General features: G+C 50.7%; 2 protein-coding genes across 2 annotated transcripts; both read left to right on the forward strand.

Annotated features, from left to right (window-relative positions):
- Positions 1-13,309: 13,309 nt before the first annotated feature.
- N7473_006784 (FAD-binding oxidoreductase) lies at positions 13,310-15,325 on the forward strand (the record flags this gene model as incomplete). The annotated part of the gene is made up of 3 exons (XM_057152724.1): positions 13,310-13,447; positions 13,537-14,689; positions 14,748-15,325. The coding sequence occupies 3 exons, from the start codon at positions 13,310-13,312 to the stop codon at positions 14,876-14,878; spliced, it is 1,422 nt and encodes a 473-aa protein (XP_057007062.1). The 3' UTR covers positions 14,879-15,325.
- Positions 15,326-16,110: 785 nt separating this feature from the next.
- On the forward strand, positions 16,111-17,170 carry N7473_006785 (lactate/malate dehydrogenase family protein; the record flags this gene model as incomplete). Its single annotated transcript, XM_057152725.1, has 3 exons — positions 16,111-16,381; positions 16,451-16,680; positions 16,733-17,170. 3 exons carry the CDS (start codon positions 16,111-16,113, stop codon positions 17,168-17,170), a joined length of 939 nt encoding a protein of 312 aa, XP_057007063.1.
- Positions 17,171-17,624: the final 454 nt, after the last annotated feature.

The raw sequence follows: 17,624 nt of genomic DNA on the forward strand, positions 1-17,624 counted from the left end.
TTCTGCTGATACTTGGACTTACAGATCAAATTGTAATTGAATGTGATCTTGCCGTTGGAAGTTCGTACCGACCATCAACATTTTACAATGCATTTCATAGGTATTCCAACCTATATATAAGCACAGTGCGGCTACCAAGCACAGCTGCAACCTTAGTTGCCCACGGAATGCGAATCACCACTGGACCATGCTTGGCATACAAGCTTCATTACATGACAGGGACAGCAATCCTCGTCAGAGCTTAAGTTGACAAGTAACACATTCCAATGAGGATAGCGTGGCATCGACGGAATGCATTGTGGCATGGTGACATTCTTGACATTCTAAAAGATGTGAATTAGGTACAGAGGCACAGGGAGGATTGAACGAAGCGGGCAATCAGCAGTCAGTACTATTGGCCCGAAAATACTCTACTGACAAGTGACGAAGTGATCAGGCGTATGAACCATAACGTTAAAAAAGGGATATTATACTATTAAGGAAGGGGGTGGCCTTTCAGCTCTTCACTAGAGGACGGAATCCTTCGAAATCTGATTCTACGGAACCTGCAAGTAGAAATAGTTACGCAATGACAGAATTAACGCAATGTTTTTCTTGCTAAGTTGGAGCTCGGTGAAGCTGAATTAAGCTGGGCTGTATGACAACCACTAAACCCCCCAGAGGAAACATTTGAGAGTCTTATGCAACGGTCGGGCACGCTTCTACGATATGCCATAGGAAAATTTGCCTCCAAGATCTTTTGGTAAATTAATAATCCGTGACATAGGTGGACTAAATCAAGCCTTACACTCCTCGCTTGATGAAGGCTGCGGTAGGAAAAGAAGAGTAAGTATGTTGACGTATATGATGGAATCAAACTTACCGTCTCTTCATAATCTGCTCTTTACGTCTCTCATTCTCAACATTGATTTGAAAGACATTGAATCGCTGTTCTCTCTTACGCAGGCTATTGTTATGATACAGTGGTGCCATAAAAGTCTGTGACCCTCTAAAGTATCGCGTTAATATTATGCGGGCAATTAACGTCCGTACCACTCACAAACTATTACTAGCGAGCGGTATGCCCCTTATAAAGAGGCGGTAAAGAAAGGTACTTTGGGGGTCAAGGACTTTTGCGGTGCCGCTGTACACTGGGGCCGGGTCTCTTTAGATTTGCAACGACGATTTCACAAATGATTCTTTTCAGATGCACTGCTAGCATTTTTGCTGGAACTATCGTCACCATTCATACCATGGTAGCGGAACATAGCACGCCCAGGACTGTACAAACACGAAGTCTCATAGTTTGGCGTTTCTCGAGATATGTTTAGGTGCATGCATACATGCAGAGGAAGCCCTAATTAGACACCAAGTCGCTCAATTCCCATTCCCGGAATGTTTTGCCCATGCTATTTTGCACATATCAAAAGCCCTACATAACTAGTTTACTAGTTAGTTAGTGAGTTAGTTGACTGACATATTAGTCAGTCATCCGTGCCGAAAAATAAATGAGTTAAATTCTAGCATCCCAGGAATGTGTTCACGCATTCCATATTGTAGTTTAAGAAGATAGGATATGAAGGCACACATTACCAGATGGGTGCCCTGTTACAAATCTGAGTAAGTGAATGTAGTTGTAACATTTCTGCTATTCCGGCGCTATCGTTAGTGTAGACTAGTGGGTCCTTGGCATCTTGTTCTAGAGGACTATCTTTCGAACAGTGCATAGCTTTTTCAAGATCAATTCCCAGTGGGTACTTAAGACCAAGTCCTCTTCCGTATTCGTCACTAAGATGTTGGCAGTAAGGATGACCCGCCATTATATGAAGCATTGGATACAGCTTGGTGGATACTCGTCGTAGACCTCATCTACTCAGTCCCTGAGAAGTGGCAAGCTATTTGGTCAAATCGGCTTGCGGTATTAGGCTCATCATCGAGGAGAATAGATAGGGAGTGACTACAACTAATCGCGTAGTATGGGGGCTGTGGAGGTATTCCAGGGTTGGGGCGTAGCGTAAATCCTGTGACCATTGTTCGAGTTCTTGAGGCTGGTAGGTAATTAGCGTCACTCGGGCTTTCACTTATATTCACACGCAATCGAAGTCCTAGAGATGCGTGTCAGCTTCCCGGACGGGACTGGGTATTGGCAGACGCCAGGAATAAGTGGAAGTAGCAAGGCCTTTGTCAAGGAAGAAATGGAGGAAACAGGCTGTGGATGAAAAAGAAAGAGAGGTAGGCCAGCGTGGATCAAGCTATCTTGGAACCCCGCATAGAACATTCTGTTGAAGCTTACAATATGCCCTGAAACGAACGAAGTGAGAGAAAGGGGTTTAATTAACATGGATGTACGTGTGTACGAGACGTTGCAAAAAGATGTGGCTTAAATATATACAGTTCGTTCTGCCACAAACCCCCGTTATTGACCCTTATTGTTGCCGCACCTGCATTATTGTCGCCTTCTTCGGACTGGGTCGTCTTGGCTTAGGGTTGTAAGGGTTTAACTACATATTTATGCGCTCAACGCTACTTTTATTGCTTCGTCATCTGCACGTTATCCTCTAATTTATTGCAATACTACAATCTATATCACCACTAGGACGTCCTGTTTTGTATGTATGTGTTGTGATATACTCTAATATGAAGTTATTCACAAATGTTGATACCTGAGGCTAACAGGCCAGTCGGAAATGCTGCTTAGTAAAACATGGTGCGCACCAATTGGATATCAACCAGTCTGAATTGCTATACAAGCGGGGAGCCTTACTTTGTGGGCTGTAATCTTACTGAGTATACTGTGCATTGAACAAAGTTTTCCTCAATTTAAACTCTCATACTAACTTTTGTCTCAACGCAGATTTCATCAAAATAACAGGGATTAGGAGGATGTGTTCCCTCCGGTTGCTTTGTTGAGTATGTTGGTATCTCAGGATACCGCCAATCACAAGCTGGGAAGGACCCTGGCATGAGGCGATAAGGCTTCCAGCAGGTTGGCGGAGGGATTTCTTCTAGATCGCGTATTTCATCCCTTAACACTTCTTCGCTACTTTTCGCCCTGGGACTGCTTCTGCGTCCTATCGAGCGAATTGACAAGATGACAATATTGGATCTCTCGTTCGAACGCCTAATTGCTTCGGCCAGTTCCAAACACCAGTCCGGTGCAATTGAAATCGGGGTGTGTTGGGGCCAATAGATCCGATTGCGGGTTTTGGATTTGAGTGAAATATTGGAGATGACCCATTCAAACAGCCCTTGCATGGTGAGCCCAGCATGAGTGGAGAGGGACTGGTTCTGTTTTGGCTTTTTGGTTTTTCGAAGATCGAGTCAGTTCAGAATGACGATGCAGTTGGGATTTTTTGGGCGATTGATCATAGCTACCCTAGCGACAAAGCTTTTCACTGACCATAATATCATGTTGAAAATAAGAGAAGAATTCTCTGGAACTAGTAATTGCAAAGAAGGCAAACTCGAAAATGGGCGGCTGTTGGACCAGCATGCGGCGCCAACTTGCTTCCTTGCGTGCGTACGCGCCTTTCTTGGTCGGGGTCCAGATCATATCGAAAGTTGAAAACGTAATCAGGCCCCCGTTGAGAGGCGAGCCGTATATTGGGAAAAATGACGGGAAAGCCTTGGCCAAGAGTGGATTGAGGGTATTCTGAACCTTCTGCCTAGGCATGAAAAATAATGCTTGTTGGATGGACGGGGATGCTCTTATTACATTTGTCCAGTGGTGGCAGATGAGCTGAAAAACAACAACTTCAGCGCCGAATTGAACTTTTGAAATATCTCAGGAACCACGCCAGTTGGCAACTTCTCGTAAACGGCAAATTCAATCTAACTCCCTGCGCTACATTTTGATATCGGTCTCGAGCTTCCTCGACCGATATTGCGATGTTGCGCGCGTCAAAGGGCGTTGGGCCGGTCCCGCCAGGGGCTTCCGGAGGCCCATTGAAAAATCTGCCATCGAACAGAGAGCGCGTATTGAACGCCAACCACGCTGCACACGACCTTCTGAAAGAGATTGGAAGGGGTCAGAATGCAACTAGACCAGCTCCAAAGGTCGTCAACTTCCTCCGCCAGGTGGAAGACCTGACGAAGGACCTCCTGTCGACGCCCCTGACCGACTGGCAGCAGGAGCTCGAAGCACTGCGCAGGGATCTCAAACAGGAGATCCAGGCCGTTAAAGCAGCTGTCGAACCACCAGCTCGGCAGACGATTCGATCATTCGCTGACGCAGCTGCGCGCGCACCAGCGCCAGCGCATTTCCTCTCCAGCAGCTCGTCGAGCAGTTCACCAACGCGCCCGGCGGAGGTGGCACGTGACCGTGAAGTGGTGGTCTGCCTCGGCGACCGCTCACAGATCAGTGCGTTCCGCCGTCTGACGAGCGCTGAGCTCACCAAGCGGGCGAATCAGGCCCGGGCGAAGGCGGCTCGAACGACTAATACCGCGCCCCTTGCGTCCGTTGCGGTGCTTGCATCGCGGCAGTTGAAGTCTGGTGATCTCCGCTTCACGATGCGCGATGCGAAGGAGGCCGAAATCATGCGGATCCATCGAGAGAAATGGGCGAAGGGCCTGTGCAAGACAGCGTTCGTCCATATGCCGACATGGGGAATCATCGTGGACGACGTCAATGTACGCTCGCTCGGGATCAACAGGGCGTCGGAGGAGATACCGCAGGAGAGAGTGATCAAGGATCTGTTAGCGAGCAACGTGCAGTACTGGGGGGATAGGGCTGATATCACGAAAGTCAGCTGGCTTCGCATCCCGTCAAAGAAGAGTGGCTCACTAGTCGTTGAGTTTACCTCTCCAGTACCGGCGAATGTGGCGATTGATAAGGGGGTCCTCTGGGACTGTGATAATTTGACGGCTAAGGTCTACGACCGATCAGCTCGTGTGCGGCAGTGTTTCAACTGTCAACAATATGGGCACATAGGAACCACCTGTGCCAACACCGCGAAATGCGTGTACTGCGCCGAGGGCCATCAGTCTCGGGATTGCCCACGGAAGGATACGCAAGAGAACAAGTGTGCTAATTGCGAGGGCGTACATGCTGCGTGGAGCACCGAATGCGAAGCACGCCAGCGGGAGTTTGAACGTGTGGCAGAACTGTCAAGGCACCGTGGAAGATATCACCACGTGCCGGCACCATACAGTGTCAACCAACCGCCGGCTACCCTGCATTCCTCCTCCGTCAGCTCGTGGGGAACACCGAGGGATTCATCATCGAGTGAGGAGTCCACTAGTGAGCTACTCACTCGCGGCGTTGAGAGTAGCGGTCTCACGCCAGCCGCACGCCCTAGCAACAGGGGCAAGGGCACCGGCCCTACACCAACAGCAAGCCAAACGGGAACAAGCCTACAGGCTAGTCAGCATGCACCTAAGGCAACGGATGAATCGGTCACAACAGCGTCATCCGGCAGGAGGAGGAGGGGGAGACCACGCAAGGCACAGAGGCCCGAACCTCAGCCGACGGAGACCGGTGAGGATGAGACCTCACTGGTAGAGGGCCGCTCCCAAGAGCAACCGATCGTCCTCGACCATCAACCGACACTCCAATTCTCGACCGAACACGACAACTTTCAGTTCTCTGCAGGGCGTACTTTCGCCGCGCCGCCCCTCGATACGATCGACTTCCAACCAGAGGGGCCCAGTTCCCAGAGCAGCACACAGTCAAGGGCAGAGAAGGCTAGGGCCCGCACCGCGAAAGCACGCGAGGCCAGGGCAAGGAAGGCGGCTGAAAGAAAGGCTAGCAGCGATACCAACGACACAAGGAAGTCAGCACGCACTGTACAGGCTGCGGAGGGAGCGAACCAGGAAAGGATCGAGTCAGAGCTTAGCTCGGAGCTCAGCTCAGAGCTCGGTGAGGTCAACATGAGAGACCTAGAGCGTCAGCTTGAAGCTCACAGGGGCGACGATCAGGACTACCAACCATCGTCACCACCAGCGCAGGCGGAGGATAGCTGGAAGCGAAAGCAGCCCCACAGTGAGGATCTATCTCTTAGCATCAGATCGTCTGGGAAGCGCAAGATATACAACAGGAAATCTTCTACATCTCGCCACCAATGAATCATCACAACCGACAACAACACACACCAAGGGACCTCAAAATATACCAGTACAACGTGCACAGATCGAAGGATGTGGTGATGGCGCAGTTTCTGCGGGAAGAGGAGGTTATCAGCGCCGATATCGTCGCGATTCAGGAACCGTGGGAGAATTCCTTCCAAGACAACACCCACCACCCGTTGAAGCAGACACATGAGCTATTGTATCCGATGGCGAGCGAAGCAGGCGGTAGGGCGAGAGTGTGTATGTTCGTTTCAAAGAAGCTAGGTGAATACATTCACCTTGTGCACTCTCGCGACTACCAGGAGGTCCGCGTGAAGACCGAATTATCTGGAGAGCTTCGAATCGTCAACGTGTATAACGATCAGCAACATGGAGCAGCTCTCCGCTACCTACAGGAGACGTTGCCACCCATACGCGAGCAAAAGGGATTTTCCTACCTTGTGCTAGGAGATTTCAACCTGCATCACCCGGTCTGGGGCGGCGAAGATGCCCCACGCGATGCAAAGGCGGAGGATCTCTTGGATTTGATGGACGCTGCAGGGCTGGACAACTGGTTAGCACCTGGTAGCGTTACACGCGACCAGGCTGGCTCGCAGTCCACGATTGACCTCGTTCTTGCTTCATACTCCCTGCGCGAGCAGATGATAGCGTGCGAGGTTGATGATAGCGTGCACGCTGATTCCGATCACCTTCCAATACTCACCTTACTCGAAGTCAACGTGCCAGTGCTAGAGGCTGCAGATCCTGTTAAACGGCGAAACTGGAAAGCAATGGACGTGGAGAAGTTCCTTACCTTCGCTTCCGCCAACCTCAGCATGATGCGACTACCAGAAGAGCCTACGCCACGGGAGATCGAGTACGCCGTCGAATATCTCCTAGATATCGTTCAGCAGGCAGCCCAGGAGTCAACACCCTGGGCACAGCCGTCAGCATGGGCCCGCCAAGGCTGGACCCCCGAGTGCACAGAAGCAATCTCGGCATCGCGCAGGCAATACCGGCAATACATGCGCACACACAGCGAAGAAGACTGGAAGGAATTCAAGTTAGTAAGGAACGCGAAGGGAAGAGTGATTAAAAAGGCGTTGAAACAAGGCTTCCGCCAGTGGGTGCGAGATACGATTGATAAAGGCCCCCGGGGACTTTGGAAAGTGTCAAAATGGGCCCGAATGAGGGACCAGTCAACTGGCAGCAATATCCCTGCCTTACACGCACAGGAAGGCCTAGCGGAAACGAACCAGCAGAAGGTCGATCTGCTCCGTCAAGTCTTCTTCCCACAACCCCCGCAAGCCGACCTCTCGGACATCGAATCAAACTTACCTCCGAATCAACTCGCCTTCCCAGCGATCTCTCAGCAAGAGGTTATAGATGCGATCAAGCGTGCACCGCCTGATAAAGCGCCGGGTGAGGATGGTATCCCCAACCGCGTGTGGAAGATACTAGCAGATAACAGCCACGACTTCGTGGCGATTCTGACGGCTATCTTCGACGCGTGTATGCGAACGGGCCACAATCCTCGACACTTCCAGGCGTCTATCACGGTCACACTCCGCAAGGGTGGCCCACGCGATTTTCGGCAGCCGAAGTCGTATAGACCAGTGGCCCTGTTGAACACCCTCGGCAAGATCCTGGAGTCTATCATCGCCACACGCATCGCGTGGGCGGTAGAAGAACATAGACTACTGCCAAAGACCCATCTTGGCGGACGGAAAGGGATCTCAGTGGACCATGCGATCCAGCTAATCCTCGATCGTGTGCATCGCGCCTGGGGGAGAGGCAAGAAGGTCTCGATGCTGTTACTCGACGTGGCAGGTGCCTACGACAATGTTTCACACGAACGACTACTACATAATATCAAGCAGCTCCGGCTAGGCCACTTTGTGCCATGGATCGCGTCATTTCTTAGCAACAGGAACACCCGCATCAAGCTACCAGGCTATCTGTCAGACAGCTTCCCGACGCCTACCGGTATCCCACAGGGCTCACCAATTTCGCCTATCCTATTCCTATTATTCAACTCGCCTCTGCTATATGTGTGCGACACCGACAGGTGGATGGGAGAGGCTAAATCCTGTGGCATCGGGTGGGTAGACGATGTGGCAATCCTAGTGGAATCGGAATCATACTACACGAACGTCCGGACGATGGAACGGGTGCTTAAGAAAGCAGATCAATGGGCCAGACGACATGCAGCGAAGTTCGCCCCCGATAAATTTGAACTCATTCACTTCACCAACCCTCGATTAACCGACGACCAAAACGACAACCAGGAGAACGACCAGGAGAACACTGTAGACATATACGACTTCGACCGCGCACACCCTCAGGGCGATGACCACATGCCCGTCAGAATCAGCGATTTATCAATACGACCGACACAGTCCGCTAAATACCTGGGTGTCTGGCTCGACAAGCACCTTCACTTTAACACACACCGCCAGAAACTACTCGCAAAGGCCAATGGCAGCCTCGAAGCCCTCCGGGCGATGACAGGATCAGTGTGGGGTGCCTCACTGGCGGCAATGCGAAAGGTCTACCAGGCAGTGGTGGTGCCACAGATGCTCTACGGAGTATGTGTGTGGTATTGCCCTGCTGCGAGGGCCATGCCGGCCGGTGAACTACGACGCACCATCAACGAGTTCACGAAAATCCAAAGACGCGCCGCAATCCTCATCAGCGGTGCCTTCAAATCCACCAGTGCGGCAGCTCTTAACGTCGAGCTCTTTTTAACACCAATCCACCTACTCATAGACCAGATCATTCAAGAAGCAGCAATCCGGATCCAAACAGGCGCTATCTGGGCGCAGCCAGAGTGTCTACGTCGACAGCGATCACCACAGGAAACCAGGGAAGGGGGATGGAGCCCTCTCGAAGCCCTCAGATGGAAGAAAGGGGGATCCTGAATCAACAAGGGACTTGGGAGTCCCGGAAAGCGTTCGTTCTTGCGCCATGGGAGGCACGGATCCCATGCGTTATTGAAGATGCGGAGGCTGCGCAGGCCTCGCATGATAAGATTGAAGCCGCACTAGACCGAGCCCCGGCGGTCTTATTCTTCACAGATGGAAGTGGGTATAAAGGACATATCGGCGCTTCGGCTGTCGCCCCGCGTGAGGGCGTCTTTCAACAGCGATATCTTGGAACCACCGAGGAATCCACAGTGTACGTTGCCGAGCTCAACGGCATTGAAATGGCGGTTGCCAACTTCATCAACCGACCAGAAGACCAAAGACCCACGAAGATAGTGATTTTCTCCGATTGCCAGGCCGCCATCCAGGCGGTGCAAAACCCAAAGCGATCGTCGGGCCAGTTCGTGCTTTCTTCTATTTACAACCACGTACGAACCCTCCGATCGGCACAATCACATCAGCAGCAAACGCCCACGTTCGATCAGATTCCCATCGAGATCCGTTGGATCCCCGCACACGTGGGCGTGCCTGGCAATGAGACAGCTGACGTTGAAGCAAAGTTGGCGGCGACGGGAGGTGTGGAGAACGGAGCGGAACAACCCCACCCCGAGGGGTCCGCGGGTCGCGTCCTTCTAGCAGCGACCGCAAAGCGTCGAGTGCGGCGGCGCATCAAAGAGAGATGGGCACAAGAGTGGGCAAAGGAGCGAACTGGCAAACCGAACCAACGGTTAGTCAAAGCTCCAGACAAGAAGGTGCTTCGGCTGTTCGAATCCCTTTCGAAGCCCTACACCTCCGTGTTGATTCAGATGCGATCGATGCGGATCGCACTGAATCACTTTCTGTTCAAAATCAAGGCGGTAGAATCAGATGAGTGTTACTGCAGCGAGGGGTCTCAAACACCGAGACACATCTTGATGCAGTGCCCGTTGTACGCTGATCTGAGGCAGACCTTCCTTGACAAGATCCGGATGACCGATCTTGGGGATTCGACGGATTATGATGCAATTGTATCACACTCGCAGGCCACCCGCTACGTGGCCGAATTCATGCTTCAAACAGGCCTCCTGGGACAGTTCCGGCACGTCGAAATCGAGCCAGAGCCCCCGCAGGGCGAAGGAAACGATCCGCCAGGATGATCTGGCGACGGCACAGGGGGTGAAGACGCTGGGTAGGAGGAACGCCAAAACCACGGCTTACCGAGAGGTCGTGGAAGAATACATCCAACAAGTCAACACGCCAGTCGACGACGAACGCCACCAATTGAGAACGAAGCAGGAGAGATACCGGGGATAGAGGTGCACAGGAAGCGGCAGGCCAATGTGAGGGCGAATTGAGAGATATATCGTGGGACTGAGGGCTTGGAGGGAGTTTTGATACTGTTTTTGGGCTGGTTTTTGGGCTGATTTCTATGGCAATACGCCGTTTTCCTATGTATTTACTGTTTCATGCGCGGGTCTGGCGTTCGGATCACTCTTGCTTCCGCCGGAGGAAGCGCCTGCATAGCCATTACGCCACTAGTTAGGCTGCAACAGGTTAATAGAGTGTTGATTGATTGATTGATTGATTGATTGGCAGATGAGCTGAAAGTCAGTAAGAAGGGCTCGGATGTCCAGTCGTAATAGAATCGCCTCCAATTTCGGGTATTGAGAGTGCCTCGTCTTGTGATGATATTGAAGACATCGAAGCTTTAGGAGTGCTAAAGAGCAAGTGAGGTTCCGATACGGGGTCCAAAAAGGCCCAAGATTGTCCAATATGCAGCTAAATATCGTAACATACCCCAATATTATTAGCCTTCTGAATAGAGACATGGATGTGTAGAAGCAATTGGCTTTGTCTGCGTTCGTAGTCCATTATACACAGCCAATGAAAGGGGCCTTTTGTCCAGCTTTTCCATACCTTTTGCTCGGGTAGAAACTTGGGCCCGAATTTGCTAAAGTCACGGTAGGCGATCCAGTTTTGTCATATTGATGCTGACATTCTGGTAACCAAAGCATTTATCAACATTGGGAATTAGTTTCGGCCACGTTTGGCAGAAATTTGGTATAGAGAGTTATGCAGACGGTCAGGAAAGAGAAAAGTGCGAAGCAAATATACACTAAGCAGAATATTGCGATCTAGAGGAACTTTTAGTATTGAAAACCAACATGTGGTTATAATAATTGTTCTCACCTTATCTTCGTTCCCCCATTCTGTCTTCCATAGTGGTGCTATTATGAATATGAAAAGACCGATAATATAAGACACAATCCCATAGCAGATGATCATCACTGGTGACTGCAGTGCAAACATATAAATCCAATTTACTGCATGTCCACGTTCATGCCTGATAGCCTGGAGGAGGTTCGGCACACCCTCCATGCATGTTTCGCACATGTCAATGAAAACTCCGAGATAGAACGCAATAAGAACAGCAAAAATGCTGCATATCAATGTGCCATGCCAGAATGCCAGAACTGTCCAGTGTGACACAGACGCTTCTGTCCCGTTTACGGAGGTTATTGCCACGGACGCGAGAATGGTTCCCTGTAGGACCAATATTTAGTAGGGATATTTACTTTGCTTGGGATGTAAAACTTACAACAATGGCCACCGTGCTGTACTCTGTCTTCCTATTCTTCCGCCAAAGGTTCATGATTGTCACTCGATCCGTGCTATGCTCGGGCATCAGCAAAATTTGATGAATGGCGACTTTCCAATTCTGCCAAGGAGCCGTTAAAATATAGCAAACTGTCCGTAGTGAATTCATGATGCCTGTCATCCTTGCGTTTGATAATTTATAACCTTGACACTTCATATACTTTCGGAAGCTGTGGAGGCGTTCGGAAGTGTCACAAATATATGACTAAGGCTGTGTTAGTCAGTTCAATTAGATCACGCGCGCCTTTTGATATTGGCTACGGAGTTTAACAGGCAATATAGGAATCGTCTTCAGGAGACGAACAGGCTGAACTTAAGTGACAGCAAACCGTGAGCCAGGCTTTAATCGAACCGTGCAGGCATGGAAACTAGTCATGACGAACTGAAGCAGTGGTCAAATACCACTAAAACCCTTTTGGGATAGGCGTATTTATCGTGCGCCCAATTCCCCCAATATATTTGTATTGGGAAAGACACGCGCCGCGCGCGATAGTGGGTGAGCAAGGATATGAGGGGTCGAGAAAATTAAGTTGAGCTCCAATTTCCCGCTGTACCGCAAGTGAGACTGACGGAGAGGCAAGCCGGATGACTAATACTTGTATCATAGAAAACGCAAAATTTGGATGATATGACGACGTGGGGCGAGACGCGCCGATTGTAGGAACCATGGTACAATATACATTGGATCAACAGTAAAATTGGTAGGCGCCAATCTGCGAATAGCTTCCACTGAAACAATTCGGGCTGGACGATTTCAAGATTCTTTCTTCACCATCTGCTCCCCCTAGCCGATGACTGACATCGTTTTCTTGTATACATTCATGATTGATACATTAAACCACGTCGCCCGAACTGGCGGTTTGAATAACCGCATCGCTACCACCTATTCTTAGCATTTTGCATTGATCAGAAGTCGGAGTAGCAGAACATTCAGTCGGATGGGAATTCTATCGACCGAGAGCCGGCTGAACCAAGGTACGAAATGACACATATAAGACGTGCTCTTGGAAATTCAAGATAGGATAGCGAGAGAGAGTTGATATTAGAATTCGAAAATGTTCAGCCGTTGTTATGATATGGATGGACAAGACGAGCCTGCGCATCAGTGAAAAGTCGGAACTGTCCTCGATTTGCATCTGCTGTTTCTCGTTAACAATATAGGTTTATCTGTTGCGAAATCTGGCGGCCAAGCAGCCTGGTCATTAGTATAGCTGGCACTCTTTTATATAAGCAGACAATGAACAAAGTTGAGGGTAGCGGGCATTTCTGGATCTTTCTCTAGTTTTACAGATGCTGAGAGACTCACACCATATCCTAGAGCGGAGAAATATCGTCTTCCGTATTTGTGCTATCCGGCCCTCCTTGGGGAGGCTCGATAGGGCTGAGGTGACTTAAGGTCAGTATCGTCATGACCGGAGTCTTGTGACAACTCACTCGATCGTGGCTTTCCGGACCAAACGATCCGCTACGCAGATCACCGATTTTTGGACAAATGAACAGGTTTGGTTGCTTTCTTGCCACGACGCACGTTCGTCTGACCACCCAAACGGTGGCCATGGCTAGGCTCAACGTTCGATAAATGAAAGAGGATCTCCTGATCGGCCGTCAGGAGGACTGCAAAGAACAAAAACTCTTATGGTGGTGGAGACTCGATTGCCATACTCTGCGCAGGGTCTCTCCTGTGTGATACGAAGTATTCACATTTCCTTCAACAGTCACTCACCATGCCCTTCTTATCCTACAGGCACGCCGTCCAGCTGCGACATGAACTCAAGGATACACGTGCTACGGTCGTTACCCCCGATCAGGAAAATTTCCCTGAGCTTATCGGCCGGTGGAGCGATACCTGCGAGAAAGAAGCTGTATGCCGGCAGTCCACTCCTGTTTCTCCCCTACCCTACCCCTAAGAAACTTCCACCTGCCCTGCTTGTGCTCTGCTAATATCCTCTAGGGCGCGATCGTGATGGTCACCTCGTCCCACGAGGTCGCGCTAGTTGTTGCCTTCGCGAGCCGCCACTCCATCCCTATTGTGGTCCAGGGCGGCGGCTACAGCACAAGCGGTGCGTCCTCAACCCACGGGGGAATCGTCATCAACCTATCCGCGATGCACAATGTCTTGGTCGATCCAGCATCGGCAACGATAGCTGTCCAGGGAGGTGCAACCTGGGAAGAGGTCGACCAGGCGGCCGAGCGCGAGGGGCTAGCCGTTGTCGGCTGCACAACGAGCGCTGCGGGGGTCGGAGGCACGACGCTGGGCGGCGGCTTCGGCTGGCTCACCGGGCGCCACGGTCTGGTCATTGACAACCTAGTCAGTGTTAAGATGGTGCTGGCTGACGGCCGCGTCGTGACTGCATCCGTGGGCGAGCATCCGGACCTCTTCTGGGCGGTACGGGGCGCCGGCCAGAGTTTTGGTGTGGCCACTGAGTTCGTCCTGCTCGCGCACCGCCAACGCTCACCCATCTTCGGCGGCCTGCTTTACTTTCCCGCTGACCGGCTGCCTGCCGTGATCGAGTTTGCGAACCAGTTCGATGAGCGGGCAACGGGCGACGAGGGTTTATTTTTCGGTTTCACCACGCGGCCGCCCGACCTGCTGTCAACGGTAATTGTCGCTTTGGTGTTTTACAACGGTCCGCGTGTCGCTGCCGAGGCCTTCTTTGCGCCACTGCTGGCCCTGGGCCCGATCCAGAACGAGACGTGCGAGATGCCCTACCCGAGGATGAACACCATTATTGGGCCGCTGGCCGCCCGCGGGGCCCGCAAGCGCCTGAGCGGCACAACGGTCAGGCTGCCACTCGATCCCCAGATGGTGCATGAGGTCTACGAAGATTTTGACCGGATCATGCGATCCTACCCACGCGTCGAAGGCAGCGTGGTGGTCTTTGAGTTGCTGCCGTACGCGCGCGTCTGCCAAGTGCCATTCGACGCGACGGCGTATGCCAACCGGGGTCCATACCATAACGTGGCGACCATCCTCCGTTGGCATGACCCGGAACTGGACGCCAAGATGGCAAACCTGGAGCGGGCACTGCTGCGCAAGATCCGAGAGCGCACCGGAGTCGCCAGCATCGCAGGACACGGGGTGGGCATCTATGCTAACTACGCTGGTACGATTAAGCCCTTAGACACATGCACCGGGGTAATTTCCTGTTGACACGCCTCTAGGACACGAAGCAAATGCCCACGAACTGTTTGGAGACAATCTGCCGCGCCTACAGAAGCTGAAGAAGCAGTACGATCCGAAGAACATGTTTCAAAAGTGGCACAACCTCCTCACTTCCACGAGCCCACGGTGATCTGTTGATCTGTTCTGTGACGCTTTATTCCTGGTCCTTTTCCTGGAGACTATAGGTAGCCTGTTCTCCCGTAGAACCATTGTCCCCTTACGCACATCGCCTGTTATATGGGAGGGTCAAGTATCTTAGTACACACCTTGACCTAATTGTGGAGATGTGTGAGGATCACCCTTGTTTTGTCTCCGGCTTCGACAACTCGATCCTGCAACGATAAAAATTAGCTCACGGGTTGCACATAGGACCAGTTACCTGGGAGAGGATCGGTCTGTCTGGTGACGGGGAATTTGTCCATCGCGCGAGCTCGATGGCGAAGTAGCCAAGGTTTGGAAGGGTATTTGATCGGTTGAGAAAATAAAGAGTGATTGCAGTTGTTGCGATTTTTTCACAAATATAAGGTGGAGCAAAGCGGCAATTGAGAGAAGGAAGGTTACAAAGATAATACAAAGGCTTCGTTGTTCCCAAGCCTCGGCTAGCTTCTCTTTTCGACCGAGATCACCTGAAGCAGGCGGTACCAAACACAGCCAGCGATGACGCTACTGACAACGACATAATTACGCGAATGCAAAAGAACTGTATAATAATTGAAAGAGAGGAGTGTTCTAACCTGTGACGAGCTCCTTGACTGATAAAACCAGGATCGTGCTTTCAAGAAGCTCCGAGGCGCACTTGGCCCTGAACTTTCAACAATTACGACAAACAAACCTGGAAATGAATCGTACGCCATCAATTGCAGGGGGTGTGGTATTATAGGAAATAGGAACTAGAATAACGACGATCCCTAAATCGGAAGCAATTAATTTCTATGTAAATAGCCGTTAAGTAGGTAGTAATATTAATTTGATTTAGTCGGACGCTCTCGGCTTCCAGCTCGGGTACGTCATGACAGTATCATGAGGATCGGTGGTATGATTTCGAGGTCAGTGTGTAGAAGGGTCTAGACACTAGTTGTCGTTAGGTCCACTAGCTGTTGGACCATGTGGACAAATTGTCAGTGCACGTCTTCTCGTCATACATCTTGAGAACACAAGCCTTTTTCAGCCACTTGGCGCCATCCCCATGGAGCTCAACCGTACGGAGGTAATCTACACAGTGAAATACTAGGTTATTTCATCATACCGGCAGAAAGTCCAGAAAGTCGTTTGAATCACACGAATTTACGCCACACATGCGCCGCTGATAAATATAACCGACGTAACTCCCTGCGAAGTAAGAGATCATCACAGGTCGCCTAAATGTCATCTCACGGGAAGCCGATTTCTCGGATCGCGATTATCGGCGTCGGCCAAGTCGGCACCGCTGCCGCTTACGCGATTATTCTTCATTCACTTGCCAGTGAACTGCTCTTAGTTGACATCAAAACCCATTTAAGGAACGGCCAGGTCAACGATCTGTCCGATGTGAGCTACAGCTGCAACAGCCAAACAAGTGTGCGAGCGGCCACCTACCAGGAGGCCCGCCACAGCGATATTGTGGTTATTACCGCGGGGTCAAATTATTCCAGAGGTAAGAAATCACATAGGAGAAGGCTCGTCGGACGCAATCTTAATCACATAAGATCTAATAGCCACGTAGGCGAAACCAGCACTCAGCACATTTACCAAAAGGTCTCGATTATTCGAAGCATCATCAATGAAATGAGGCCATTTAGATCAGACACCATTCTCCTCATCGTGGCGAACCCTGTGGACCTTCTCACATCGCTCGCGCATGAGCTCTCCGATCTACCAGCTTCCCAGGTTTTGGGCTCAGGAACCTTCCTCGATTCGGTGCGAATTCGTAATCTATTAGCGGAAAAAACTGGGGTGCGTGCACAGTATGTCTATTCTGGCTATGGGAAGGCTGATTTAAGGCTAGGTCGCGGCCAATTCGATAGATCTCTACGTAGTGGGCGTACATGGGGACTCGCAGGTTGTGGCATGGTCAGATGCGACAATCGCAGGCATCCCAATCAACGAATCGCTCCCGCTCAGCACTTTCAACCGCGACGAGCTTTCCAGTGAGTGCAAAAATAGATCGCGGATAATAATCCAGGAGAAAGGTTCAACACCTCTTGGAATTGGATTCATCATATATAGCATATGCTCTTCTATCCTGTCCGACAAACGAAACGTTCGTCCCATCAGTCATTTCCAGCCCGAGTGGGGTTGCTGTGTCAGCTTGCCTGTCGTCCTCGGGAGAGCAGGAATCATCAAGAAAATTCAGATGCCGTTGAATAACGAAGAGAGGGCTGCTTTAGATGAGTCAGTGAAGGACCTGAGGACCAAGTTTGAGAGGATCAATGAAGATCAGTAAGCATGTAATTAGGATCAAGGCGAGGCCGAAAATTGCAGCGAGAGAGACCGGAGTACATCTTCTGGCAGACATTCATTATGGTTAGTCTTGGTTTCTTTCATGTGGCATTGAACAAACTTGGGTTGATATGATGTTCCTGAATTCATGATTACCGTGCTTCGTCCCTTCCGATATACCATCAAATCTGTATTTGAATACAATATTTCTACTTGGCATATTCAACCATAACCGATGAGTTCCATGTAGCGACGTGAGGGTTGTGAAGGCGGACCGAGCTGAACATGTCGTGATCATAGGCCTATAGGTTTCCAACAAAAACAATTCTATACATTTTATTCTACTAAGAGAAATTTAGCGCCTCATTCCTTTGGTGTGTATCCCATTAGACCGCGAGTGTGGTATTATTTGCAAATATAAAGTGCTTCTACATAAGTTAGGCATCCTAGCCAATTTT

This window comes from Penicillium subrubescens (assembly GCF_028828155.1).
Source record: "Penicillium subrubescens strain IBT 31985 chromosome Unknown utg000005l_segment0_segment0, whole genome shotgun sequence".
Lineage (NCBI taxonomy): Eukaryota > Fungi > Ascomycota > Eurotiomycetes > Eurotiales > Aspergillaceae > Penicillium > Penicillium subrubescens.